Consider the following 27,666-nt stretch of genomic DNA (forward strand, 5'->3'; position numbering starts at 1 on the left):
ATTAAATTGCAAAATTGAGTTTTATCTTAATGCAAATTATAGGTGATATGATTGGCGCTGGTCTTCCGGTGCAGCCAGGTGATATTGTGGATATCTTAGCTTAAGGTAAATACACGCAATCAAGGATTTCAGTATTGAAACAGAAGAATAGAAACAAAAAATTATACTTATAAGATGACCTGACCTTAGTTCAACAAAAGTAATAACAATTGTTTATATAAATATCATTTCTTATATTTATTATTCAAACAAAACAAATCTTATAACTATATATACAATACTACGACTACATAAAATTAAAACTATCATTACGTGGAAGCGTGCCAAGAATACTGGCAGCATTACCGCGTTGGATAGCAAGGCTGATCCGTTGACCGAAATAGCTGCCAGCGGCTTCCAGTAGCCTTATTGAGGCGCGAAGATAGTATTTTGAACATTCTCCGCGCCTCTGGGCCCCACGGGCCAAGTGTCTCGACACCAAACGGCACAAAGATGTATGACTCTCTGATATATCATTTATTTGTATTAAAAAATTTGTGCAACTGACTATAGCGGATATACTGATATGCTTGTGGCGGCGTTGTGGGGCGGGTCGTTTTCTTTCCTAAAGGGTTGAGGGAGGCGATGGATGGTTCATGCTCGTGAACGAGCGCTAATTATTGTGGCCGGGTGATCCTGTTACCAGAAACTACTTCATGGGTTTTAAAATTACAGTTATTTAATATAATATTGCACGCCTCATAAACGAAGCCTCACGCTTATGAGCCTTAGTGCTCTCTCTCGATATGTGAAAAAAGCAGTTCAATGGAAGTAAGAATACTGAATTGGATCCAAACTCAAAAATTCCTACTACAAATTCATTTAGATTTAAAAAGATGAGGCATGTCAAAGTTATACATAATATTATATGCTTATATTGTAGAAACCAAACAATAATAGTGAAAAATTTAACCAAACGACTATAATCTTTTTAAGTTACTTTTTCAAGAAGCAATTACACGTATTACTGCAGATAAAATAAAAAACTGCTGATATATTGGTATAATTGCATGTCAAATTACCCAATTAAGATAACTACTTCATTAACTATATTATATGACTTCATTATAGTAGAAACGGGTGATATTGAATATTTTTTCCAACGAGGGATCTTAATTAACTTGACATCTCGGTTGTTCAACAAATAAGTACTCGTAATTGTCAGCCTTACAGCAACAGATCTGAGAAAGGCATCCGTAACATTTTCTTGTGTTGAATCTTTGTACTGTCATTCTATTATTTTATGTTTAGTGAGCAGTCTTACCTACTTAACTTATACAGCAATTTCGCACTCTTAAAATATGTTTACGTGACAATCTGACAATGGAAACCAATTTTCTTAGTTAGTATCTCTCCAATGTCTAATTCGGGCCACTTTTATTCCTCTGATATTGCACGAATGTGTGGGGGGCGGTGATCACTTAACGCTCAGTGATACATACGCTCATTTGTACTCCTCATAAAATAATACGTGAAATTCACAATTTTGTGTGTGTTTTAATTAACTGGTTTCAATTCGAGAGAGTATGAGAGAATTATATCTATGTTGACCTAAAAAAGCAAGTAGTCTTACTCATAAATTCCAAGTAACGTAATATGTTGTAGAAGGCCTGGGGTACATGTCTGATTGCTTTTCCACAAACGCTTTATGCAACTTTTTTGATGATATTATTATACGGGTCATCTGATGATAAATAATTCCAATCTGATGATCATCGGATTTTACGTATGTTATTCTCGTGACCAAAAAGCCAAGTGCCGGGGATTTCACGGCTATTACGGGCTTCATTTAAAGCTGGGGACTGAACCAGCGGCCTTGAGAAATCGAGCGGAGCTAGGTTACCTCTCTCGCACAAGATCGCCATAGTTTTAATACAGAATAAGAAGCAATTTTTAATTTATTACAAACATAATACAGTTTTCTTTACAAAAATAACAAAACTATGCCATGTTAAATAGTATTGGTAAACAGGTAATAATGTTTCACACTATTTTATTTACAATATATAAATGTATATACAATTATTGAGGCTAGTTTTTTTATTGTAAGCACCGTAAGGTAATTATAGGATTGCATGTTTAATGAAACATTATTAATAACGACTGTTCATAATTTATGTTACGACAATTGTAATAAAGTACTTGATCAATGTGTTTTATTTAAATATATTATCTATTAACATTAATAAATATTACACTTAATTTTTTATACTTTTCTATTTCATAACCTTGAAATCAATACAAAGAATTATTTTTTATATTTTATCATAGTTGTTTAATATATTTGTACAATTTCTAACGCCAAAACTATAAATAAACTTAACAAAACAGTTAGTAAAATAAAGAAAATAAACAACAATAAAGATAAAACTAAGTTATACAAAAGAAGCAGCGGAAATGATGATAGAATTCATAAGTACGGTAGGGAAAACTACCAATCTTCTCTTTCAAACTTGAACAAGATAAAAATTTACAAAAATATAATGAACACTAATCACATTTTTTCATATCTTGTTCAAGCTAAATTGATAGTAGATATTAACAAATTTAATGAATCTTGATTTAAGTAAAGAGTATTTATGAATTCAGTTCTATTACACTTCGCCGATATTTAGTATAAAGATACAAAAAGCTTCAATGCAGTACACATATACCATCAAAGTCATCCGTCATACTTCCCTGACATACTAACGTCTTTTGAATCGACAAAATTTATGCTGTTTTAATACCTCAATCCGGGCTCATTCGTAACAGGAGGTGGTGTAACGATGTACTTACCATCTGCAATACTTTATACGGTTGTTGGTGTTTCGGCTCTACCATCTCCCGTTTATGCAGCTTAGCATGTGGTCGTCACAAGGATATCAACTAGATATCATTTAGATTAATATTTAGATTCTTAAATTTCTTTTTAATTATATTTTCTCCTATTTATATTTATGATCATAAGACTTCGATTTCATTATTTAAATTTAGGTATTTGCAACACCCTCTTCTGTCATTAGAATAATTTGAGTTCTCTTAATACCCTTCATTTCATCCTCTATTTCTTGCAGACTTTTATCTTTCGTTTCGTTTAGAGTATATATCAATATCACTAAGCATACTAGCATGCAAGATGCAAAAACAGCAAATGCTCCTTGAGTGCCTATATATTCTAATAATGACGGGATAAATTTCATGGTAATAGCGTATAAAATTGTGAAAACAATTCCTCCAATTGACCCTCCTAAGCCCCTGTGTTCTAAAGGAAATATTTCACCAATAATTATAAACGCTACTGGTACTATTCCGATATTAGCTACAAAAGTACTAAGTATTATTAAGCCTGGCGCCAACCAAACTGACAGTATAGATTGATCATTTGATGCTACTAAATGAACTGTTAAACTTACAACATATAACAAAAAAGTTGTGATAAAGCCTGTCACAAACAAAATAGTTTTTCTGTTAAATAAATGTATAATTACGATAAATAACAATGAAGAAATCATCATAGTGATGTCTACACCTAGGGAACAATAGAAAGCAATTGATGCATTACCAGTTATATCAACAAACATTTGACTAAGATAAACTAAAATAAAGTATCTTCCAGAAGCATCAACAATTAATGTTAATACAATTACTACGATAACAGATCGCAAGAAATATCCTTTCCCAAATGCAGTAAAAATTTCTTTAATATTGCTAAAAAAACTATTTCTACATCCAATGTTTTGTTTCGACTGTGCAGAAATTAACGCTTCTAAATGACCTCTGCTTTCTTTCGAATTACCAAATAGCCACGTATGTACCCTATCACATTCTTCAAATTGTCTTTTCTTGGCTAAAAATGGTGGACTTTCAGGCCATGTGAATGCTAGAATTATGGCTGTAAGTAAAAATAGCATTGCTACTGCAGCAATATTCCTCCAAGCGTAAAAGGCAGATAAGGCGTGACACATCAGTGACCCAGCACACAAAAACATACCTTGGGCTGCCAGAAAATAGCCTCTACGTTTTGGATGAGAATATTCAGCTAATATTATAACTGTGAGTGTAATTCCAGTCGCAGATAAGCCCTGCAGTAGTCTTCCAATAAAAAGCATGGTAATGCTATTTGCTAAATAAGTAAGAAAAAATCCGAGACCCGTGAAAATATTTAGTAGTATATGGGTTAATTTTCTTCCTCGACTTTGCATTAATGATGGTATGAATAAAAACCCAATCATACCCGACATCCCGTAAAGTGAAGCTGGGGAACAAAATAAAAATATGAGCTAAACAAAATATCATTAAAATATAAATTATTTTATACATTGTAAAAATTAAAATTTATTAAATCAAAATTTAACAATCTGTTGGTCTGAATTAACTTTCACTTGGTGGTTAATCTTATGTAGTTGTTCTCCATGGTCATGTTCGAAAATCAGAAATCATATCATCATATTAATTACTTCATAAATGTTAAAAAAGTAATATTCTCAGATTATTAAAACCTCTTTTGGTATTGTAGTTTCTAAATGGACGGAAAAACATAAAACCGCCCGTTTTTTTTGCAAATGAGTTATAAATTTAAGTTAAATGCAGTGTGTGTAAAGAGATAAAATAAATTATTTAAAATGTACTTAGAATCTAGTTTGAAGAATTGTATTTACCTATCACCAACCGAAAGTATTTCAATACTAAGCGAAGCTTTAAAGGAAGTGTTATCGAAGAGTGGTGATACGACAAATTTTTGTGGTCAAAGCGCAAACTTGAGTCTTCTTTGGGTTAAATTGACCAAGATTAATTTTTATTCCACCCCTCAACCTTCTCAAGAGAGGACTCAATAGAAGATACAAGTTTCTTCCGGCGCTGGTTGTCCACAACACTTCCCTTAAAGCCTCGCCTGGTATCGGAATACTGGGTCTCGAAATCTCGAGCGATTGCCAATTTCGTGTTCATCTGGAGGGCAAAGCCAAATTGGCTTCAAAGAAACTGGGCGTCATTAATAGAGCACGGCAATACTTCAAACCAGCCCACATATTAGCGCTCTACAAAGCGCAGGTCCGGCCACACATGGAGTATTGCTGTCATCTCTGGTCTGGCGCACCTCAGTATCAGTTCGATCCATTTGACCACGTACAACGTAGAGCAGCTCGAATTGTCGGGGACCCAGTGCTCTGTGAACGGCAGGATCACTTGGCGTTGTGTAGAGAAGTCGATTCATTGTGTGTCTTCTACCGCATTTATCACGGGGAGTGTTCCGAAGAGCTATTTAACCTGATTCCTGCCGCCAAATTCCACCCTCGCACGACACGCCACAAGTTAGGATATCATCCTCACCATCTGGATGTGTGGCACTCCTCCACAGTGCGGTTTTCAAGGAGTTTTCTTCCACGTACTACAAAGCTGTGGAATGAGCTTCCTTGTGCGGTGTTTCCGGGACGATACGACATCGGTACCTTCAAAAAAAGCGCGTACACCTTCCTTAAAGGCCGGCAACGCTCCTGTGATTCTTCTGGTGTTGCAAGAGATTGTGGGCGGCGGTGATCACTTAACAACAGGTGACCCGTACGCTCGTTTGTCCTCCTATTCCATAAAAAAAATTGTACTAAGAATCTACTTTGTAAAATTGTATTTACGTATCACCAACCAAAAGTATTCCAATACTAGGCGAGGCTTTAAAGGAAGTGTTATCGAAGAGTGGTGATACGACAAGTTTTAGTAGTCAAAGCGCAAAAACTTGAGTCTTATTTGAGTTATATTGACCAAGATTAATTTTATTCCACCCCTTGACCTTCTCAAGAGAGGACTCGATAGAAGATACAAGTTTTTTCCGGCGCTGGTTGTCACGTGCGTGTAACAGAATAATCTGTTCATAATAGTATTGTTTGAGTTGTGGCGCCATCTAAAGCATTGCGTAATGTGAAAGGACATTGTTCTGTGTCCGTACATCAGCAATGAAAAAATGCTTAAAATATGTTAAATTATCTATGGATTATCTTCATATATTTTTTATAAAACAGTCGCTTATTTAATCAAATATACCAGATTTTGAGGTTATAAATGAGCAGTGAATAACACATTTATGATAATACAATTGCAATATTATTTAAAATGATTTTAAAAGATAGATTATGTTTACACAATGTAAGTGACTAAAAAGTCAATCAACCAATACTAATAGTACCAACCCCAGAAATCAAAGCTAGACTACTTCGATATAAATGCAAGCAATCACAGTTCGTTAGAATAGCTGCGTTATAAGTAGGTCCAAATAAAAACAGAATTACAGTGTCAACAACTCATCTGTGAACTGATGGGTGTTGTGTGGACAAAAGTCGGGGCATATTTAACGCTTAAAATTCAGAAGTATCGCAATAAAACACACGGAACACTCGAAAGTAGTAGACACTGACAGTCAAATGACATTACAATATGGCGACCGTAGATCATATTTTTGCCACTTGACAGATAAGTTGGTATTACTATACTGAGAAGTTGAGAACAGACAACACAACACAATCACGGGAATCGAGAGCGAGAGTGACAGTGACAGCCCAGATTAATATGAGTTACATCGAGACACAACTAACATGAATAATTGTGATCCTCTTTTAATTTTGAAGCACAGATGATTCTTTGTCTGTCATAAATAATCAACTTGAATTGCTATGAAGCAACATTTAAAAATATACCTTTAAATATACCTATTAACAAAAAATCAATTATTATTATGATTATTATAATTGGTCGGACACAATTGTTTTTAAACACACGTTTTTATTCATAAGTCCGATCCCAAAAAAAAAGGAGACAGTTCGGATCCGGCAAACTACAGGCCTATTGCTATTACCTCCCTACTCTCCAAAACTATGGAGAACATAATTAATCGCCAGCTCTTGGTATACCTTGAGGGTCACCAGTTGATCAACGACCGGCAGTACGGCTTTCGCCATGGTCGGTCGACTGGCGATCTTCTGGTATACCTAACACACAGATGGGCGGCGGCTATCGAAAGCAAGGGGGAAGGCCTGGCAGTTGGTCTGGATATAGCGAAGGCCTTTGATCGTGTATGGCACAAGGCGCTCCTCGCAAAACTTCCATCATTTGGGCTTCCCGAGAGCTTATGCAAGTGGACCTCCAGCTTCCTCACTGGGCGCAGCATACAGGTCGTTATCGACGGTTATTGCTCGAATCCCAAGCCCGTGAACGCTGGAGTGCCCCAAGGCTGTGTGCTATCTCCCACGCTGTTTCTTCTGCATATCAATGATATGTTGGACACCGCCAACATGCATTGCTATGCAGACGACAGCACTGGTGATGCCGTATACACGGGCCATGCAGGTCTCTCTCGGGAAAACGTCGACCAGTGCCGGGTGAAACTTGTGTCTTCTATCGAGTCCTCTCTCGAGAAGGTCGCGGAATGGGGTAAGTTGAACCTTGTCCAATTTAACCCCCAGAAGACTCAAGTTTGCGCGTTTACCACTAAAAAAACCCCATTTGCCGTATCACCGCTCTTCGAGAACACTTCCCTTAAAGCCTCGCCTAGTATCGGAATACTGGGTCTCGAAATCTCGAGCAATTGCCAATTCAGTGGCCATCTGGAGGGCAAAGCCAAACTGGCTTCAAAGAAACTGGGCGTCATAAATAGAGCACGGCAATACTTCAAGCCGGCCCACATTCTAGCGCTCTACAAAGCGCAGGTCCGGCCTCACATGGAGTATTGCTGTCATCTCTGGTCTGGCGCACCCCAGTATCAGCTCGATCCATTTGACCGCGTGCAACGCAGAGCAGCTCGAATTGTCGGGGACCCAGTACTCTGTGAACGGCTGGATCACTTGGCGTTGCGTAGAGACGTCGCTTCATTGTGTGTCTTCTACCGCATTTATCATGGGGAGTGTTCCGAAGAGCTGTTCAACCTGATTCCTGCCGCCGAATTTCACCTTCGCACGACACGCCACAAGTTACGATATCATCCCCACCATCTGGATGTGTGGCGGTCCTCCACAGTGCGGTTTTCAAGGAGCTTTCTTCCTCGTACCACGAAGCTGTGGAATGAGCTTCCTTGTGCGGTGTTTCCGGGACGATGCGACATGGGTACCTTCAAGAAAAGCGCGTACACCTTCCTTAAAGGCCGGCAACGCTCTTGTGATTCCTCTGGTGTTGCAGGAGAGTGTGGGCGGCGGTGATCACTTAACACCAGGTGACCCGTACGCTCGTTTGTCCTCCTATTCCATAAAAAAAAAAAAAAAAAAAATAAAAGTGTCCATTTGATATAAATACGAGTAATAGAATAAAATATTCACCAGTTCTGGGGCGGATTTCGACATTGTCCTTTCCGCTAACACATCGCCCCCGCCTTCACACAATAGTGCACACGCACTGCCCTTGTACTGCCGTTGTATAAAAGGTTTAAAATTAAAAATAAAATACTTACTTAGCCATGAAACTTGGTCAGGCGTTGCTGTAATATCGGTTGAATTGGCAGATAATAATGCAGCGTTTAAGGCTGCTGGAAAACTTAGAAGAAATCCCATTCCCATATCACTAATACCCATGGTAATAAGAATGAGGCACTGAAAATATTATTCAGTATTACTTGACACATAATAAATATGTAACTATAAAACACAAAAATGGAACGTGACATAATGCTGCTACACGGTGACAAATAAATACCGTATTCTCTAATAACTCTTATAACACGTTCCATATAACGCTATTTCAGTCGTGCGTATAACGCGGGCAGTCCATCATATAACGCGGGGATTTCCCACATACATATTTCTGTACTGTAAAATTTATAATCATTTGTACAGTTCATAATTAGCTTCGCGTACCTTTGCATGTGTGTCAGTCATGTTTTTACAAAATTAAATTTGTGTATTATAAACCTTAATAAACTAGTAAAACTAGGCACAATTTGATATACTTGTTACGAATTGTGATTCATTATTATTATTTTTATGACGAATCAAGAGTTACCACGATATAGGGGGTATTTATCCACAGATAGACCACCAGTGGGAGGCTTTTTGCATAGGATGCCGGCTACTGGCCACAACGGTGCCTATTTCTGCCGTGAAGCAGTAATTTATTTATTTATTTATCAAAGATACAATGTAACATTACAGATTAAATCTAAAGCGTTACAAAGATATTATACTAAAGAAAAAACAAACAATGAAAATTATAAACTAGTTATCTTATTTTATAGAGCTTACAGGCATCAAACTCTCAAATCTTTTCTTACATTCTTTGACCAAACATTCCATCGAGCTAGCAAATAGATCACACTGTGGTGCTACCTCAAGTACAGAGTTTAGAAGACAGATGGCTCGTATTACAGGCGTGTGCTTATGCGCTTGAGTGCGTGCAGGTGGCTGCGCTAATAGTGCGTGTCGCCGCGCGCGTACGTACGAGGTCGGTACAAAGAAACGCAACAAACGTAATAAGCATACGCAGTCCACTCTGCCCCGAATTATTTTGAGAACAAACTTAGTAAGAGCTACGTACCTACGTAACCACAGTGAATCAAAGCTCAGATGTCCTTGTAAAAAGAGTGTGGGGTACATAAATGGATAGTATCCATATTGCCTCTTATACAAATGTCTAAGGAATTGTAATGTGTAAGCATTACTGTGTTTCGGTCTGAAGGGCGCCGTAGTTAGTGAAATTACTGGGCAAATGAGAATTAACATCTTATGTCTCAAGGTGACGAGCGCAGTAGTAGTGCCTTTCGCAATTTTTGGGGTTTTTCTAGAATTCTGAGCGGCACTGAATTGTAATGGGCAGGGCGTATCAATTACCATCAGCTGAACGTCCTGCTCGTCTTGTCCCTTATTTTAATTTAAAAAAATCGTAAATGAAATTACTAGGATGTTGTCCCAAGATGACAAGCAGTGGGTTTTGATTTATTTATTATATTTTATTTTATCACACTGCATTGCACAAAATAAAATCAAAATAAGATAAAAGACCAGAAAACTGTATAAGTTTTCTGGTCCGTTCTTCCATGCTCAACCACGAATTAAAAAGGTTTATACAATATTGCACCTTTTTTATGTTAATAAGGGACGAGACGAACAGGATGTACAGCCGATGGTATATGCTCTGTGCATTACAATGCAATACCGCTCAGGATTCTTGAAAATGCCAAAAATTCTGAGCGACACTACAATTGCGCTCGTCTCCTTGAGACATAAGTCTCATTTGCCTAGTAGTTTCGCTAGCTACGGCGCCTTCAGACCGAAACACAATATTGGTTACACATTACTGCTTCACGGCAGAAAAAGGTGCCGTTGTGGTGGTACACATCTGCCTTATCTAATGTTTATTATTAAATATTCGTAATAATAAACTTAAATAAAATGAGGTTTATTTTTCCACCAAATCCATTAAAAATAAATCTTCAAAAAAAAAGTAAACATCGCAAACAACCACTTTAAATTGAGCATTGGTACTGAAATAATGTTAAGAAGTGAAGTTGTCAAATTGAAATATTTTTATTCAAAATAGGATGCGACATCACTTATTGAAAGTAAAAAAAACTACCACCCATTCCAAAATGCCTAAGGCCTGAGAAGAACGGGCGCAACAAAACTAGTAAGTAACCTTTACCACACAAACATTTTTTAACAATTATTGTGTTTTATTATGGTTATGACAGTTTCTAGCAAATTCACTTATGTGCCTATGAACATACACATATTAAATTATCAAGAATATATTGAGAAGCAACAGTCAAGATGTTAATTTCTTTGAATGTTGCTCTCAATTATTCTGTAGAACCTACGTTGTAAATAGCGCAAATAGCTCTCTTCTGCAGCACAAATAATATTTGCTGCCGCTGCTACCGACATTACAATATTATCGTATTAATATCGGTAGCGTTGCCCCATAGCTATATACCATAGGACATAATACTATAGAAATAACTAAAGTATACTAGTCGCGACGTATCTATGTCATTTAATTGTCTAATATTTTTATCCGCGTATGCTACAGAACTAAGTCTGTTCGCCAATCCCTCAATATCCCCCATATTAATATCCCCCATTGTAATTTGGAATCCAGAGTAATGCCAAGAAATATAGCAGATTCCACCGATTTTATCACCTCTCCGTTTCGCAAAACGCATCAAAATTTTTGACATTTATTACGGTAAATTTAATATATTTCGTTTTCTTGCTATTTAATAATAGGTTATTAGCGCTAAACCAGTACTCGATGTCAGATAGAATACCGTTTACTTCGTCATTCAAAGCTTAGTTTCTTTTCACTTTGAAAATCAGTGAAATGTCGTCCGCAAACAGTACTACCTTATGTTTTTTCTCTATAAGATTAGAAAGATCATTTATATAGATAAGGAAGAGGAACGGTCCGAGAATAAACCCTTGTGGTACCCCATAGTGAGAGGAGTCCGAGGAGATCTCCTGTCATTAACGTCAACCTTCTGAATTCTATTGTTTAGATATGAAATCAGAAGATTGAGCGCTTTTCCTTTTATGCCATAGTGATATAGCTTCCTGACCAGCGTTGAATGTTGAACACAATCAAAAGCCTTAGATAAATCACAGAAAATGCCAAGTGCATTCTGAGATTCCTGCCAGGCATCAAAAATATTCTTGATAAGCTGCATCCGTTGTTGAACGTCCCCTAAATAATAAAGTAACGTGTAAACATTACTGTTTTTCTGTCTGAAGGGAGCCGTAGCTAGTGAAATTACTGGGCAAATTAGAGTTAACATCTTATGTCTCAAGGTGACGAGCGCAATTATTGTAGTGCGGCTTAGAATTTTTGGGTTTTTCAAGAATCCTGAGCGGCACTGGTAATGGGAAGGGCGTATCTATTACCATCAGTTGAACGTCCTACTCGTCTCGTCCCTTACTTTCATAATTTTTTTTTAACTAAAGCCGCTTTAATCACACTTGCAAAACTTGTTCTTATAGCAAATAAGTACAGAATAAGCTGTTTTTTGTAATTGATTTGATTAGTTTTGTAAGATGAAGACCAAATAAATGTTTAAAGGGATGAAACCACAATATTCTTTGAACAGTTGGAACAGTTTACCCGCAGAATAGACTGTTCCCATAGTATGCTTCCTCAGTGCTTTCAAGCGAAGGGTGACCACGAAAGATAATAGATGAACTGCTATACTATTTTTATCTGATAGAGGTTTAGTAATAAGGTAACAATGGATTATATGCAATATCCACGTAAATTTATATCAATTGAAGATTTTAGAAACATAATTAAATGTTGCCTATTTCTGCCGTGAAGATGTAATATGTAAACATTACTGTGTTTCGGTCTGAAGGACGTCGAAGCCAGTGAAATTACTGGGTAAATAAGACGTTACGAGCGCAATTATTGTAGTGCCGCTCAGAATTTTTGGGTGTTTCAAGGACCCTGAGCAGCACTGCATTGAAATGGGCAGGGCGTATTAATAACCATCAGCTGAACCTTCTGCTCGTTTCGACCCTTAGCATCATAAAAAAAAGAATCTCAAAATTAAAAATATATTAAAAAAAATATTTACCTGCCGCCAAAAGTAAATATCATTACAGGCCATTTCGAATACAACACAAATTAGACTAAGTTACTTGACTGGAAAGCTATATAATATATCGGCGAATATGTTGTTGATCAAAAGGTGAATAATTTAAATAAATTAAATAGTTTTTATGTAGGTACCTTTATCGCAACATGAATATTCATATGGCTTAGTAACTTATATAACTGATCCCGAGTTCTGTCCAAATAATAAAAACCAGACAAGAGCGGGTTTGGCTCGCCCACTGAGGGTTCCCTACATTTTTTTTTAAATTTAATTACAAATAATAATTTTCAGAATTTCCCCAGTAAGGCAGCGGACGCGCATGTGTGCGTCTAGTGAAGTTTACTTTTTTAGGGGAGGAAAATACATTTACGTATTTAGGCCCTGAAATAGGGCCAATATATCGTGCTTGGATGTCCTCGGATACCACCTACCGACTGCGATGCTAATTATGCGGATGCGATTACTAATTATGACAGTTCACGAAGCATTCTTATACAAATGCTAATAAAATTATACAAAAAATTAATTCAATCTCTAAAGTTTGATACATCCAATATACGATAATTTATATTTATACAGACTACAAACACAAGTTTTATATTTACAATACTACGACTACATAAAATTAAAACTAATATTACGTGGAAGCGTACCAAGAATACTGGCAGCATTACCACGTTGGATAGCAAGGCTGATCCGTTGACCGAAATAGCTGCCAGCGCTTGGTTGACTACAAACTAATTTGTTATATATATTACAGCCATTGTAATATTATACTCTTTAGATTGAAAAGAGTGGCCGTTGAGTTTATTGTTGCTCTTCTCACGATCTTTACTTTTTCCGAACATATGTTAGATTCAGTAATTTAATACAAATATTTATAGCGATGATTAAGCCTAATTGAATAAAGCCTATTTGACTTTGACTAAGTACTTCCTTTGTGGTGAACAATTAGCTCGAAAGCTAATTTAGCGAAGTCATGCGGAAGGCCGTGGAGGCCAAATTTGTAGCTCAGGGAAACCGTGCGTCTCTGAAGGAGATTCCAACCTCGGTCTCACTGCTCGCTAGGCTGGATGGAGGGAAGATCAGACATTATCTAACCAGACTTGAGAATTTAGGTTTAAAAAAATATTGTAAAAAATCCAATGCTTTGTGAACGGCTCGATCACCTGGCGTTGCGTAGAGATTTCGCTGCATCGTGTGTCTCAACTGCATTTATCACGGGGAGTATTACGAACCGCTGTTTCACTTGATTACAGCCGCCGAATACCACCTTCGTACGACACCAAATTAGGATATCATCCTCACCATCTGGATGTGTCCTCCACAGTGCAATTTACAAGAAACTTTCTTCCACGTACAACAAAGCTGTGGTTTACAACAAAGTTTCTTTGTGCGTGGTTTCCGGGACGATACAACATGGGCTCCTGTAATAAAAGCTCGTACAGCTTCCTTAAAAGCCGTCAACGCTCCTGTGATTCCTCTGGTTTTGCAAAAGTATTTCATTTAACGAAGTGACAGTAGTTTAACTAATTCCATATGAGTTGAAACTCATTATTAATTTGAGTTTAAGTAGCAAATACGGACTTAAACCCTATCAATAGGTAGCAGATACAAATAATAGTAGGTTTACTAATATTAATGGTATAAGATTTGCAAAAGAGGTGTATTAAACTAAATTTATTTTATGTTATTTTATACTTTTGAGTTTTTTTATATCTTACATATTGTGCATGTAATTTGTGTGATGTCCATTTTAACAACACGTCAGCAGCGTCCTTTACACAACTTATTTGTAAAGATGAACTACAAATGTTAGACTCGGTAAACCAGATATCGCTAATTAGACTTTTTATAAATACAAAGTAACTGAACACATATATTATTTAAAGTTACAGCAAGAAGGTAATAATATTTACTTTAGTTATGCTTTTAAGCAACAGATGGCGCAAGATATCTCCTCTCTCCAGCTTTGACTTTATATCAGCATATTATATTTTGACTTAAATATGGAAAAAGAACCTTAAAATGATATTTAAAATTCCCCCGCCAAATTATCGGCTTTCCCAATGAGGGAGAAAAAGCCGACCGTTGAAACTTCTACTTTTTAAATTAACTATAACGCGACCTCAGATTGCCCGCAATTTAATTTTTGTTATATTCTCTTTATTTTCCAATGGGTTTCATCCTACTTTTATTATTTCTTTACTTTTTATCATTTTCAAAGGCTTCAGCACTGGTTTAGACAGTATTTCGAGGTAATTGTAACGGTAAAATTATCAAGGTCGTACCGCAAATATATCCTATTAATATTATAAATGTGAAAGTTTGTATGTCTGGATGTATGTTTGAACTTCTTTAACGTAGAAACTACTGATTGGATTTTGATGAAACTTTACAATAGTATAGCTTACACACCAGTATAACACATAGGCTGTTTATTATTTATAAAACTATCGCGTCAATTATACTTTATATGGCAAAACAACGTTTGTCGGGTCAGCTAGTTATATATATAAGAGATTTCCACGTATATGGTCACTCATCACGATATCTATGGAACCATAAGCCGTAGAGACTTGAAATTTGGTAGGAATATTCCTTTTGCCGAGTAGAGGTCAGCTTAGAACGGACCTTATGAAATTCCACTCGCAAGATTTTTTTTTTATTATTAACAGAACAACGTCTGTCGGGTCAGCTAGTATATTATATACACATAGTATGCATTTCATACTACTATAACAATTGTATTTGGTATCACAGGGATTAGATGATACCTCCTTTGTGTAGGGCGTCGTCAGTTTTCATTCAGCGGCATGAATCAAGTCTCAGATAGAGCACTAAATGAAGCTGCATCTTTTAAAGAAAGTGCGTACACTTTTCTATAGGACTGGCAACGCTCTTGTGATTACTCTGGTGTTGCAAGAGAATGTGGGCGGCGGTGATCACTTAACATCAGGTAACCTCGCTCGTTTTTCCTCTCTTCCATGAAAAAAAATCTCTACGCCATATCGTTTGCAAAGTACTTAAAACTTAAGCCTTAAGGTTTAATCTGGTGATACTTGGAACCTTTATTATGATGAGAGTAAATCTCCACGTCATCTCCACCACCTGGATGTGTAGCGGTCCTCCACAGTGCGGTTTTCAAGGAGCTTTCTTCCACGTACTATAAAGCTGTGGTATGAGCTTCCTTACAGTATTTCCGGGATGATGCGACATGGGTACCTTCAAAAAAAGCACGTACACCTTCCTTAAAGGCCGGCATCGCTCCTGTGATTTCTCTAGTGTTGCGAGACAATTTGGGCGGCGGAGATCACTTAACACCAGATGACAATTACGCTCGGTTGTCCTCCTTTTCCATAAAAAAATATATTGCGGATGCGTCATAAAGCGCTAGAACTTGTAGTATTGTCTTCTTCTATTGATGTTTCCCAGTTTCTTCGAAGGCAATCGTTTGGCTTTTTAATTTGGGCACAAAAATCGAGTCTGGTATAGACTAATGATTCAAAATGACTCACTAATTTCACCCCTTCTATGGGCAAATATTCGACTGTCTGTCTGGCGGAGTGAGTTGAAGTGTTGCCGTCTTATCGTGAAAATCGGGAATAATGCTCTAAAAGTGCTGTTGTTTTTCGAGTAACTACGATTCCAATGCGCAGTAAAAGTTACTTTGGTGGACAAATATACAGTTATTAATAATTATAATAGTAAATTATTATTAATAATGAATTAAAACATCCTCTGGGTAGATTGCTTTTGGTTTCGAGCTCTTAACGATGTACCTATCCAGCTTTCACCATCTGCTTATCGTAAATAATGTAAAACAATAAAAACAACAGTCTTTAAAAAATACATATATTAGTAGCAATTTATGAAATTAATAATAAAGGGAAACATCCATTGGGTAGATTACTTTTGGTTGAGAGCTCCTAACAATGTACCTTTCCAGCTTTCACCACCTGCTTATCGATAATAATGCAATCGATAGAAATAACTGACAAACTCGCAATAAACTAACTATCAATCATACAAACTAATAATTACTTGATAGAAATAACATTCAAAGCTGATAGAGTTCTAAAAAGCAAAGGACGAAAAAGAAGTGTTTTTATACCTGTCATGTTAATATTTTCGGGATAATTACGTCAAGAACCGGAACAAACTTTTCTGAGATTAGGCCTATGCTAAGTAAAGTTTTGAAATGGGACCGGAAAAATTTGTTCCATTTCAACTTTGACTTCAAGACACTAGTATGTGCTGTTAATACGAAAAGACTCCTTTTGAGTAATCTAATAAATAATAATAATAATAATAGTAATAAAAATATTTTGGGAAACTCAATATCTGCCACAGCCAATATATATGGCGTCGATATATCGAGCGACGTTCAATCCCATAGTAAATTTGAAGGGGCATCCTAATCGGTGTTCATAATAGCAGTGAATTACATGATTAATTTTCCTCACCATCACTGTAATTCGAAATTTCAAATACATATAGCCGCTTTGTGAAAATAGATGCCGGCTGTAGGTAAAGCCATGTTATACAAGACCTTAGTTATACAAATGTCCACGCGCGGCTGTTCTTAGCTTTCATAAGGTCATACTCAAATTTGAATCGGATCTGCCAGATCGGAATTCTGATCAGTACAATAGCTAACAAATGATTCAGTATATTTTTTAGATTACAATTAATAAATACATATAGTTTTATATATTGACGTTTTACAGACATATATGTTATTTGGTCGAAATATAATTATGAAGAATTAAATAAAACTAAAATAATCTTGAAGGTTCTTCAATCTGTTATGACTTCCTCCGACATTAGAATAATTTTGGCTCTCTTAACACCCTTAAACTCATCTTCTATTTCTTGTAAAGTTTTATCTTTTGTTTCATTCAGTGTAAATTTCAATAACACTAAACATACAAGCATGCAAGATCCACATACAGCAAATACTCCTTGAGTGCCTATGGTTTCTATTAACACTGGGATACATTTCATGGTAATACCGTATAAGGCTGTAAAGACCATTCCACCAAGTGATCCTCCTAAACCCCTGTGTTCTAATGGAAATATTTCACCAATAATGATAAATGCAAGTGGTACTATGCCGCTGTTAGCTACAAAAATAGTCAAAACTATCAAACTCGGCATCATCCACGCTGAATGCACTAATTCACCGTTCATAAATTTTAAATGCGCTGTTAAACTTATTACGTATAACAAAATAGTCGCGCAAAAGCCTGTCACAAACAAAATTCTTTTTCTGTTAAACAAACGTATAATTACGATAAATAACAATAAGGAAATCATCATTGTGATGTCAACACCTAAAGAACAATAGAAAGCAATTGACGCATCACCAATTATTTCAACAAACATTTGATTCAAATAAACTAAAATAAAGTATCTTCCAGAAACATCAACCACTAATGTTAACACAATTACTACGAAAAGAGGTCGCAAAAAATATCCTTTCCCAAAAGCAGTCACAATGTTTTTGATATTTTTGCAAAAAACATTACTTCCATCACTGTTTTGTTCTGACTGTGCAGCAATTAATGCGTTTAAGATATCTTTACTTTCTTTTGAATCTCCAAATAGCCATGTATGTGACTGATCACATTCCACAAATTTTCTTTTCATTGCTAAGAACGATGGACTTTCCGGCCAAATGAATGTTAGAATCAACGCTGTAAATAACGGCAGCATTGCTATAGCAGCAATGTTCCTCCAATTCAAAAAAGCGGATAAAGCATGACAGATAAGTGATCCGAAACACATCCACATACCCATCGCTGCCAGAAAAAGCCCTCTACGTTTCGGATGAGAATATTCAGCCATTATTATACTTGAAAGGGTAACACCAGTTCCAGAAAAACCCTGAAGTATTCTTCCAATAAAAAGCATCGTCACATTGTTCGCTAAGTAAGTTAAAAGAAATCCAAGGATTACAAAACTATTGAGAAGTATATGAGTCAATTTTCTTCCTCGACTCTGCATTATTGAAGGAAAGAATATAAATCCAACCATACCAGATACTCCGAAAGTCGCAGCTGAAACATAAAGTAAAAATTTCGTTTCACAAATATTGTATATAAAAACGACGGATAATTACTAAATTAAACTTTTTTTTTAATGATAATAAGGGACGAGACGAGCAGGACGTTCAGCTGATGGTAATTGATACGCCATGCCCAATTACAATGCAGTGCCGCTCAGGATTCTCAAAAAACCCAAAAATTCTGAGCGGCACTACAATTGCGCTCGTCACCTTGAGACATAAGATGTTAAGCCTCATTTCCCCAGTAATTTCACTAGCTACGGCGCCCTTCAGACCGAAACACAGTAATGCTTACACATTACTGCTTCACGGCAGAAATAGGCGCCGTTGTGGTACCCATAATCTAGCCGGCTTCCTGTGCAAAGGAGCTACACTACTACTTAATATTTTTAATTGCTAAGATTGATAGCATAGTTACAAACTTTTTATTGTATAATATAAATATTTTTCTTGTTAATTTAAAATTAAATATATAAATAAGAAGAAAATATATATTTCATAGTTTAAATATATTATAGTAAACGACTACAGATAGCGTGTTCAATACGAACAGAAAAAAGAATGGGCCCAGGACTGATCCTTGCGGAATCCATAACGATTCATCAACGGATTCGACATTGAAATTTTAACTGTTATTATGTTATGCATTTATTTTTTATGATGTAATGTAATCTTTATAAAACTTAAATGTTTTAATTTATTAAAGCCTAAGCAATAATAAAAGAATATTCTATTCAAAATTAATATTTTTTATGTTTCGTTTTGTTAAACGTAGAGGTGGTAAAACAGGTAGAATCTGCTATATTTCTTGTCATTGCTCTTAATTCTAAATTATAAAGGATTGGCTACTAGCGATGACGTTCTAAACACATAAAGACTTAAGTGTGCTTAAACACAATGTAAGCACACTTTTCTCTGTAGTCGTGTGTCAACTGTCACTGTCCAAATCGGAACTGAATTGAATAAATATTTATCGACACTCATGCTTTAAATGCTCTATTAAAGATTCTTAAACAGTTAGCTTATTGCCAACATTAAAACACCCAATGTTCTTATAATCATTACATCATCCAAACGAGTGTTGTAATGTTGTACTGAATTTCATAACAACACTCCTTTGTTTTTTTTCGATCCCTTCATGTGCAAAGAGTTTCAACAGACGCGTGGTATCCGTATGAATTTCAAAAAAAGAATATTTTCGTTTACACGCGTTTTACACTACCAGAACGTCGCGCACCGTAAAAAAATGTAGGTTATTCGAATCCCCGACATTTTTCTTCGATATTTTTTTGTTTTGTTTACAAAAATGAGCGATTCAAGTTTTGACAGCACACCGCCAGATATTTTAAACGCTGCAAAGGAGCATAATATTCAAGTTTTAATAATTGCACTATACAAAATGTAAATTAGTACTAAAAATAAATAATTCTTCCATTTAAACTTAGTTTTTTTGTATATATAATCAATAATTAATGATATCAGGTTACTACTAGGACTGGCTGTTTTAATGTTGACAATAAGCTAACTGTTTCAGAATCTTTTAGAGGATTGAAATTCTGGATGTAGATAAAGTCTTACATGCAACTGTTGATAATTAGGTATTAAAACACTCATGTGATCATAATATCACATTCGGTTTCGCTTCGTATGATAAACCCACATTCGTGTTTTAATGCCCCTTAGTACACAACAGTTGCATAAATAACTATTACATTGCTGCTTATGGACCAATAATATTATAAACAACTTGAGTAAATTGGGCAATGAACAGATATAGCAGTGGCAGCTTATTATAGTGTAATTTGTGGCATGTTTTTCAGCTTTGTTTTTATACGAGGTGATTTGTTATGTATAGAACGTCATTGACTACTATACTTCTATCTGCAGCATGCGCGGTTAAAGAGATAAGACAATGACGTAAATACGGCGCGACTAGTTCATATTAGTTTTTTTTATAGTATTATAGCCAATGGTTACTATGGGGTATAATAAAGATATAAATATTAATATGGGGCAATGCACCCGATATTAATACTATCTTTGTACTGTAGAAGAGGGCTTTTTTTAATCGAATAGCCTCTCAGTACACTCTTGATAATTTTATGTATATTCATACTTTACACATTTAATTTTTTTCTGGAACCTGTTTTAATCATAATATTAACACTAAGAACAAATATAAAAATGTCAGGCCAACATTCGATGTCGAGTTATTAAGTCGATATTAAGTAAGTAAGAGTTATTAAGTTTTGTTGGGCGATTTAAATACAGCATAATATTCTGTTACAACGTAATCCCAAAAACAAAAAAAAATGTGTTATGAAATTCAAAAAGATGAACTTTTATGTGGTAAAGGTTGCTATTACATAAATAACTTTATTAAATAATGACACGACACCCTAGTAGCGATCGCCCTCAGATTATTTAAGCCCGTTAAGTTTCTTGTGACTGTTCTTCTCAGGTCTGAGGCATAAAATTTCGAATGAGTGGTATTTTTGACGTTCAAAAAGTAATTTAAAATCCTTTTTTTTGCCGACCCGCTAATATCAACTATTGAAACTAAAGTCGCCTCCCGATGAAAGCCAGTGTGATCCTTATTTCATGCAGTGAAAGTGATTATTTTCTGTATCTCCTACACTGCTTAGCAAGTTTATTCGCTATATCGTTACCTTTTCTTTCCACTCAGACAAGGAGAAAAAACTACCTACCGGGATAACGACGGGAGGGACGTGGTGAATGTTTTTTGCATACCAAAACAGCCGGCTGCGTTGGTTATGTGGGACTAACAAGAACCTAAGTGCCTACCAACTTAACACCACCTGAGGTTGGCATTGGGCAAGTGCCCGCTAAGTCATCATCGGAGGCGACCTCTCTTGGGCGGTAAAAAACGCTACCGACGCTTAGGGTTATCCGCTAGGATATACCACTGTAGGTATAATCTAATTGACTAGTGACATCTGAAGGATGATCACAAGAAGGAGCGTTACCTAAAAAAACTCCTGTGTCCCTTAATCCATTGTAGAGTCTTCCGGTTCTCAAAGGCGATCCTTTCCAGGGATTGATAACACTCGTAGGTTAGCGCTGAGATGAAAATTCTTGAGCGGAATCAATACAGCCTTACTATGTTTTGTATGACAATCATTCGTCCTTGCATTCAATCGTTTGAGATGAAGGTTATTCAGAGCAATAAATACAGCCTTACTATGGTATATGACAATCATTCGTCTATGCATTCAATCCTTTTCTAAAATATCCGGGACTTACTTAGCGACGAAACTTGGTCAGGAGTTGCTGTTATATCGGTTGTATTAGATAACAACGCTGCGTTTAAGGCTGCAGGGAAACTTAATTGAAATCCTATACCCATCTTATGGAGACCCATGCTGATGAATACCAGGATCTGAAAATTGTATTACTAGTTAGTATTTTTATTTTTTATTTTTATGTTTATATCATCACTACGGAACGAAATCTCTATAATTTATGTACATTGTGTCGTAAGTCGCCTTTTAGCATTATTTACTTGAATTTTATTTTTCTAAACTGCAATTTCATTTCTTAAAATACTCTTCATCCTGTCTTTTAAAATGATCATTCAATATTGGAAATACAAAGATATCGCTAGAGGCTAGGTCAGGTAAGGGAGGATGCTCAAATATTTCAAATCCTGTATCTCGAATTGCAGTCATATGAACGAAAAAACCGGGACAATTACAAAATTAGCTTAAATTATCCTGTAAATCTGCATTAACTTTATTCGTACAAATTTTTTTAATTCCGTGCGCAATTCAGTTTTATCCACTTAACACCAGATGCTCTGAAAAACATAAGACTTATATTTATAAAAACTTTTGGCTTCCAAAGAATTTGCACCTTATTCTCACTAATTATTGAATTCTTTTCGTATATCAAACCATAGCGGAAGCGAAATCGCAACAGCTTGGCTGCGTCCTGTACACGTCCCTTATATATGTGAAACACGTGGACCTGTATGTTCTAACATTCGTATCCTTGACAGGTAATGTGCGGCTTTTTGATTTCCTATTTTATGAAATACTACCTACTTATGGCAAGCAGACATCGCAAAAGTAATTAACATCTTTTCACCTTGGATATCGCTTAAATTATACGTTTTAATAAAGTTTTTCCAAAATCGGTAGTAATATTAAATATTTTAATTGTTATGTACCTGACGCCAATAGTAAACATCCTTATAACAGGCCATTTTGTACACAACACAACTAGGACTGAACTGAACAACTATCAACAAGCTGTTATCAATAAATTTACTTTTAATCAAAAAGTGAATAATTTAAATATTATTTAGTGGTATTTTTTATCGATATGTTGATGTATAGTAAATTTTGAGGTTATTTAAACTAGCTTGTTCAACAACAACTTACAACACCAACTAACAACTTTGATGTATTGAAATTTTAAATAAATATGGGCCGTTATAATAAATAAAAGTGGTAAATGATAAGACAAATACATGGATATCAAAATGCACTGCAGTTCATGCATATCTTCTTCAAGAAATTCTTAATGCAATATACAAATGGTGTGATAGTAATAAAATGATATTGAACACAAGTAAATGTTACTCTTTTACTTTCACGCGCAACCGCGATATACTCAGAACTCGATATAGTATAAATGGTTTAGTTCTAGAGGATAAAACTGATATTAGAGACGTAGGGGTTTTTTTCGATAAGAAATTAAAGTTTCTGCCTCATATTGATAATGTTATTAATAAATCTTCAAAAATGCTAGGCTTTATTATGATAAATTGTTTACAGTTACGTAACTGTAAACCGCCATTAAACAACTAAAGTAACCCTGTACAATGCTTGTGTGCGCAGTAATCTAGAATACTGTAGCATTGTTTGGTCACCTCAATACAACATTCATCAATTATTATGAGTTGAACGCATTCAAAAACGGTTCTTATGGCACCTTGCCTTTTCTTGTGGGGTACATAAGCAATTGCCATCGTACTTGGATAAATTGAGACACTTTAACTTGAAAAGTCTTTCTGTTCGACGACAAATGCTAGATCTAATATTTTTATACAAAATAATTAGAAATCAGCTCACTGCACACTCGTGCATTCATCAGCATACGAGTTCCCCGCCGAGTACCAAGGCGTGCGCAGGTCGGAGCCGACCTGTTCCATCAGCCATTTGCCAAAACTAACCTTAAGCAATTTTCTCCCATACCACGTCTATCAAGAACTTATAACTCCATCTGTGGTGAAGTAGATATTTTTAAACATTCTTTACCTGCGTTTAAACAAAATATTACGAGATTGTTAGGCGCCAAATGATTATAATTTTTGTTTTATTTTATATTATTCTTTTCTTGGTGTCACGGAAGCAAAGACTGTGCATGTTGTGACACCTTAATTTGTTGTACATTCAACTCATTATTTGCTCATATTTGATATATTTTAAGCGTATTAGAATGTAACAACTACTCGTTGTCCTATAAATAAATAAATATCTGCACTATATGGGATTCAGGAACGAACCAAATCTAAGCAGAACATACTTTCTTCTCTTCAGATAGTGGAAGTGTGTTCAAGACAAGGCCGCAATTAGTTGTTCCCTGGAATCAGTGGGAAAAGGAGATTGACCAGCATTGTTTGGAGCCTGGAGCCTGAGCAACTCACAAATATTCATGTGTCTCGATAAAATATGTTAGTATAAAATAATTTTATTTTCAATCACATCCGAATCCCAGATTCAGAGAAAAACTGTTTTCTCGATTGTTAGGTTAGGTTGGTAAGAAGGTAGCGCTCGTTTGCATGAACTTTACTGCCTATGGTGGGTAGTTACCTACAGAGTTATCCTTATTTAACCCATAATTAGGCGCATAGGGTCAAGACGATTTTTTATCGAAAAAAAAAATATGTTTGAGTGTTTAGACCACGGCAGTGGTCTTTCTAGGTACCTACCTCCGCGCGTGGTCACACGCACTCGTCGCTGTTTTCTTGTGTGCAGACCCCATGCGACCAATTACTTAACATTTTTGGCAAAAGGTTAGTTAACATTTCTGTGTTTTTTTTTTTCAATTTTATATTTATTATTTTGACTTATTATAGTGTAAATTTGTGTTGCATACTAACATTTAAGTATTTTTTCTCTTTTAGTTGTCATTATGGATCGAGAAAGACAAATATGGCAATGGCTGTAAGAGATGTCGGATGAAGAGCAAGATGTCGCGGGTTCTATCTCATAAGATGTAATTGCAAATGATATACCTGTACATATGGCCATGAATCGGTAACTGAGTTGGATCTCAGTTACCGAGAGCAAAATAGCCTAAATGTTTCTGGATCATCGGAGGGTAACTGGTGTCTATGTAGACATAGTCAAGGAAATGGTGGAAACCAAAAGTGAAATGATCTAAAGTACCAAATAATACGAAAGGAGGTGTCGGCTGCAATGATCAACTATGCGCTAAGGACTATAGCCACGAGCAGTCAGTTATATAAAAAAAATTCAAGAGCTTGAGAAGTTGTTTAATTTTTTCAATGATTAGAAGCGAGAGTAATGTTTTATATTTTTATTATAATTACTATAAGCCATTAAATGTTTTTTTATATAACATATCTTATTTTCATTCATAGCTTTGGGGTCAGATGTGACCCCATGCGACTACTTGTGTGATGTTCTTAATGTGCTAAGTAAGGGTTCAAGAATGGTGTAAAAGCCACGTATATCTTTAAATAGGTAACTAATCGCATAGTAAAGTAAGTAGGTAAAATACCTTATACTACGTAGTTAATTCATAATGAATGATACGTACTATAATCGTTTTAGCAAATATGGAGGAAATATAATTATAGTATCGCACCTTGACGTAAATAAATACAAAATAACAATCCTTTGCTGATGCAAATTACATGCAGATATTTAGTACACAAAAAATTACATGAACTGAAAGCACATACCCATGATGAGTTGTTTCGATGCGTTTGCGAGATATACTCCAAAAAAAGAAACGTTCTATTTTTTTTTTATGGAAAGTACGGGTCACCTGGTTGATCCCCGCCACCCACATTCTCTTCTAACATCAGAGGAATCACAGGAGCATTGCCGGCCTTGAAGGAAGGTGTACGCGCTTTTTTTGAAGGTACCCATGTCGTATCGTCCCGGAAGACCGCACATGGAAGTTCATTCCACAGCTTAGTAGTACGTGGAAGAAAGCTCCTCGAAAACCGCACTGTGGAGGACCGCCACACATCCAGATGGTGGAGATGATATCCTAACTTGTGGTGTGTGGTTCGGCGGCAGGAATCGGAACACTCCACATTATAAATGCAGTAGTGTACACACAATGAAGCGATGTGTCTACGCAACGTCAAGTGATCCAGCCGTTCACAAAGCACCGACAATTCGAGCTGCTCTTCGTTGCACGCGGTCAAATGGATCGAGCTGATACTGGGTGCGCCAGACCAGAGATGACAGCATGCTCCATGTGTGGCCGGACCTGTGCTTTGGACAGCGCTAGAATGTGGGCTGGCTTGAAGTATGGACTGGGACGTCGTCACGCTCGCGCTGCCCGTTGAATAAACAAAAGTAATAAAATACTTACTCGTGTAGTTTTCTTTGGAAGAACCAATGAGTGATCTTCAGCAAGATAACACACAATTGTGATGACAACAGTAATGACGTCACACCTTTTAAAAACAATACAGAGGTTCTTTCCTCGTCATATATATAGAGTTCGATTCAGGCAGGCAACGTGAGCACAAGTGCCGCGTTATCTGTCCTACTTCGAATATTTTATTACCTGCGTTATCGCACTATCTGCTCAGGCTACCTGAGCTAGCTATTGTTATCGCGCGCTATTGTTCGGGACTCTTTGAGTCTCGCACCTGCTACGTTCCTTCGTAGAACGTAGCTGTTATTATCAGTGTTAATTACCCGGTTTTACGATCGCGATAGTTAGCACCAGTGTTTGTGTTTCGCTATTCTGCACGCTAATCGTGTGTGTTTGTGTGTTGCAGTTCGTGCCGTGTGTGTACAACTATACCATAGTTGTCCACTTAATTATTATATTCCCCCTCTGCCTGACTCGGGCACCAGTGGTTCTCGACGAGGGTTCCCTCAAGGCCTTCATGGCCCAACTGGCACCGCTCATAGCGGACCAGATAAGATAGGGCGGTAGAGGCCGCCATAAAATCTAAAAAGTGCAACTCGGCATCCGACAAGTCGTCGGATGAATCTGAATCTGAATTGGACGTCGGAATGCTTTCCGACGCGAGCTCCGCGGCCTCGGTTAAACCGAGGAAAATGATCTTAAGATCAGCTCGTCCGCCTGTCCTACAGGCATATTTTAACGCCCAGGCGACCCATAAGGTCCCCGTAGACACTCCCGACCGCACGGAAGTCCCTCAGGCTTCCATTGCCGCACCGGCCCAGCCGGATACCGCTCTGCCGTCGAGAGCGCCGAGCGTTGCGTCGGATACTGACGGCTTCATCACCGTTAGTCGCATGAAGAAGTGCGGTCGCGAATCGCCTTCCCTCCATGACACGCCCGCTAAGAAAGCCGCGGCTACGACTGGCTCCACTCCCGCGCCCGCGTCCGCGACGGTACATGTACCGCCTCCTATTTTTATAGGAGACCGAGATTGGTTATAAAAAATAAGATCCCGAAGACGCTCTCCTTCCAGGCGAGAGCGTACCAATCTCTAATCAAATTAGAGACTAAAGAGGTAGTGGACCACCGCGCCTTCACAACTCTTCTTAGAGAGCTGAGTGTGGGTTTCCACACGTACGCCCTACCTGAGGAGAAGCGTCTGAGGGTCGTGCTTAGGAACGTCCCCAGAGAGATAGACGAGGCCGACATTCTGTCGGACCTCAAAGAGCAGGGATACCCAGCACACGAGGTGCACCGTATGCGCGGCACCATCACCAAACAACCATTCAACATGGTTCTCGTCGTCCTCGACCTCACGCAAGAAGGAAAGGACATATTCAATATTAAATCGGTTTGCTCCCTTCAGGGCATCCGGGCC

The 27,666-nt window shown here is 36.8% G+C and overlaps 2 protein-coding genes across 7 annotated transcripts in view; both read right to left on the reverse strand.

Moving 5' to 3' along the window:
• Positions 1-209: 209 nt before the first annotated feature.
• On the reverse strand, positions 210-12,652 carry LOC126974671 (facilitated trehalose transporter Tret1-like). Its single transcript, XM_050822222.1, has 3 exons — positions 12,551-12,652; positions 8,447-8,585; positions 210-4,276 (listed from the first exon to the last, which is right to left on the reverse strand). The coding sequence occupies exons 1-3, from the start codon at positions 12,581-12,583 to the stop codon at positions 3,012-3,014; spliced, it is 1,437 nt and encodes a 478-aa protein (XP_050678179.1). The 5' UTR covers positions 12,584-12,652; the 3' UTR covers positions 210-3,011.
• A 3,760-nt stretch (positions 12,653-16,412) lies between these two features.
• Positions 16,413-27,666, reverse strand: part of LOC126974673 (facilitated trehalose transporter Tret1-like) — a 46,346-nt gene continuing 35,092 nt past the window's right edge. For 2 of the 6 annotated variants that reach the window (XM_050822224.1, XM_050822227.1), the window contains exon 3: positions 16,413-18,633. In XM_050822224.1, the coding sequence (XP_050678181.1) occupies positions 17,372-18,633 (1,262 nt within the window). In that variant the 3' untranslated portion in view covers positions 16,413-17,371. Of the gene's footprint in view, positions 18,634-21,628; positions 21,857-21,905; positions 22,042-22,830; positions 22,894-27,666 lie in introns of those variants that run through there. The other 4 variants (XM_050822226.1, XM_050822229.1, XM_050822230.1 and 1 more) reach the window with 4 other exon arrangements.

Source organism: Leptidea sinapis, chromosome 33 (assembly GCF_905404315.1).
Source record: "Leptidea sinapis chromosome 33, ilLepSina1.1, whole genome shotgun sequence".
Classification (NCBI taxonomy): Eukaryota; Metazoa; Arthropoda; class Insecta; order Lepidoptera; family Pieridae; genus Leptidea; species Leptidea sinapis.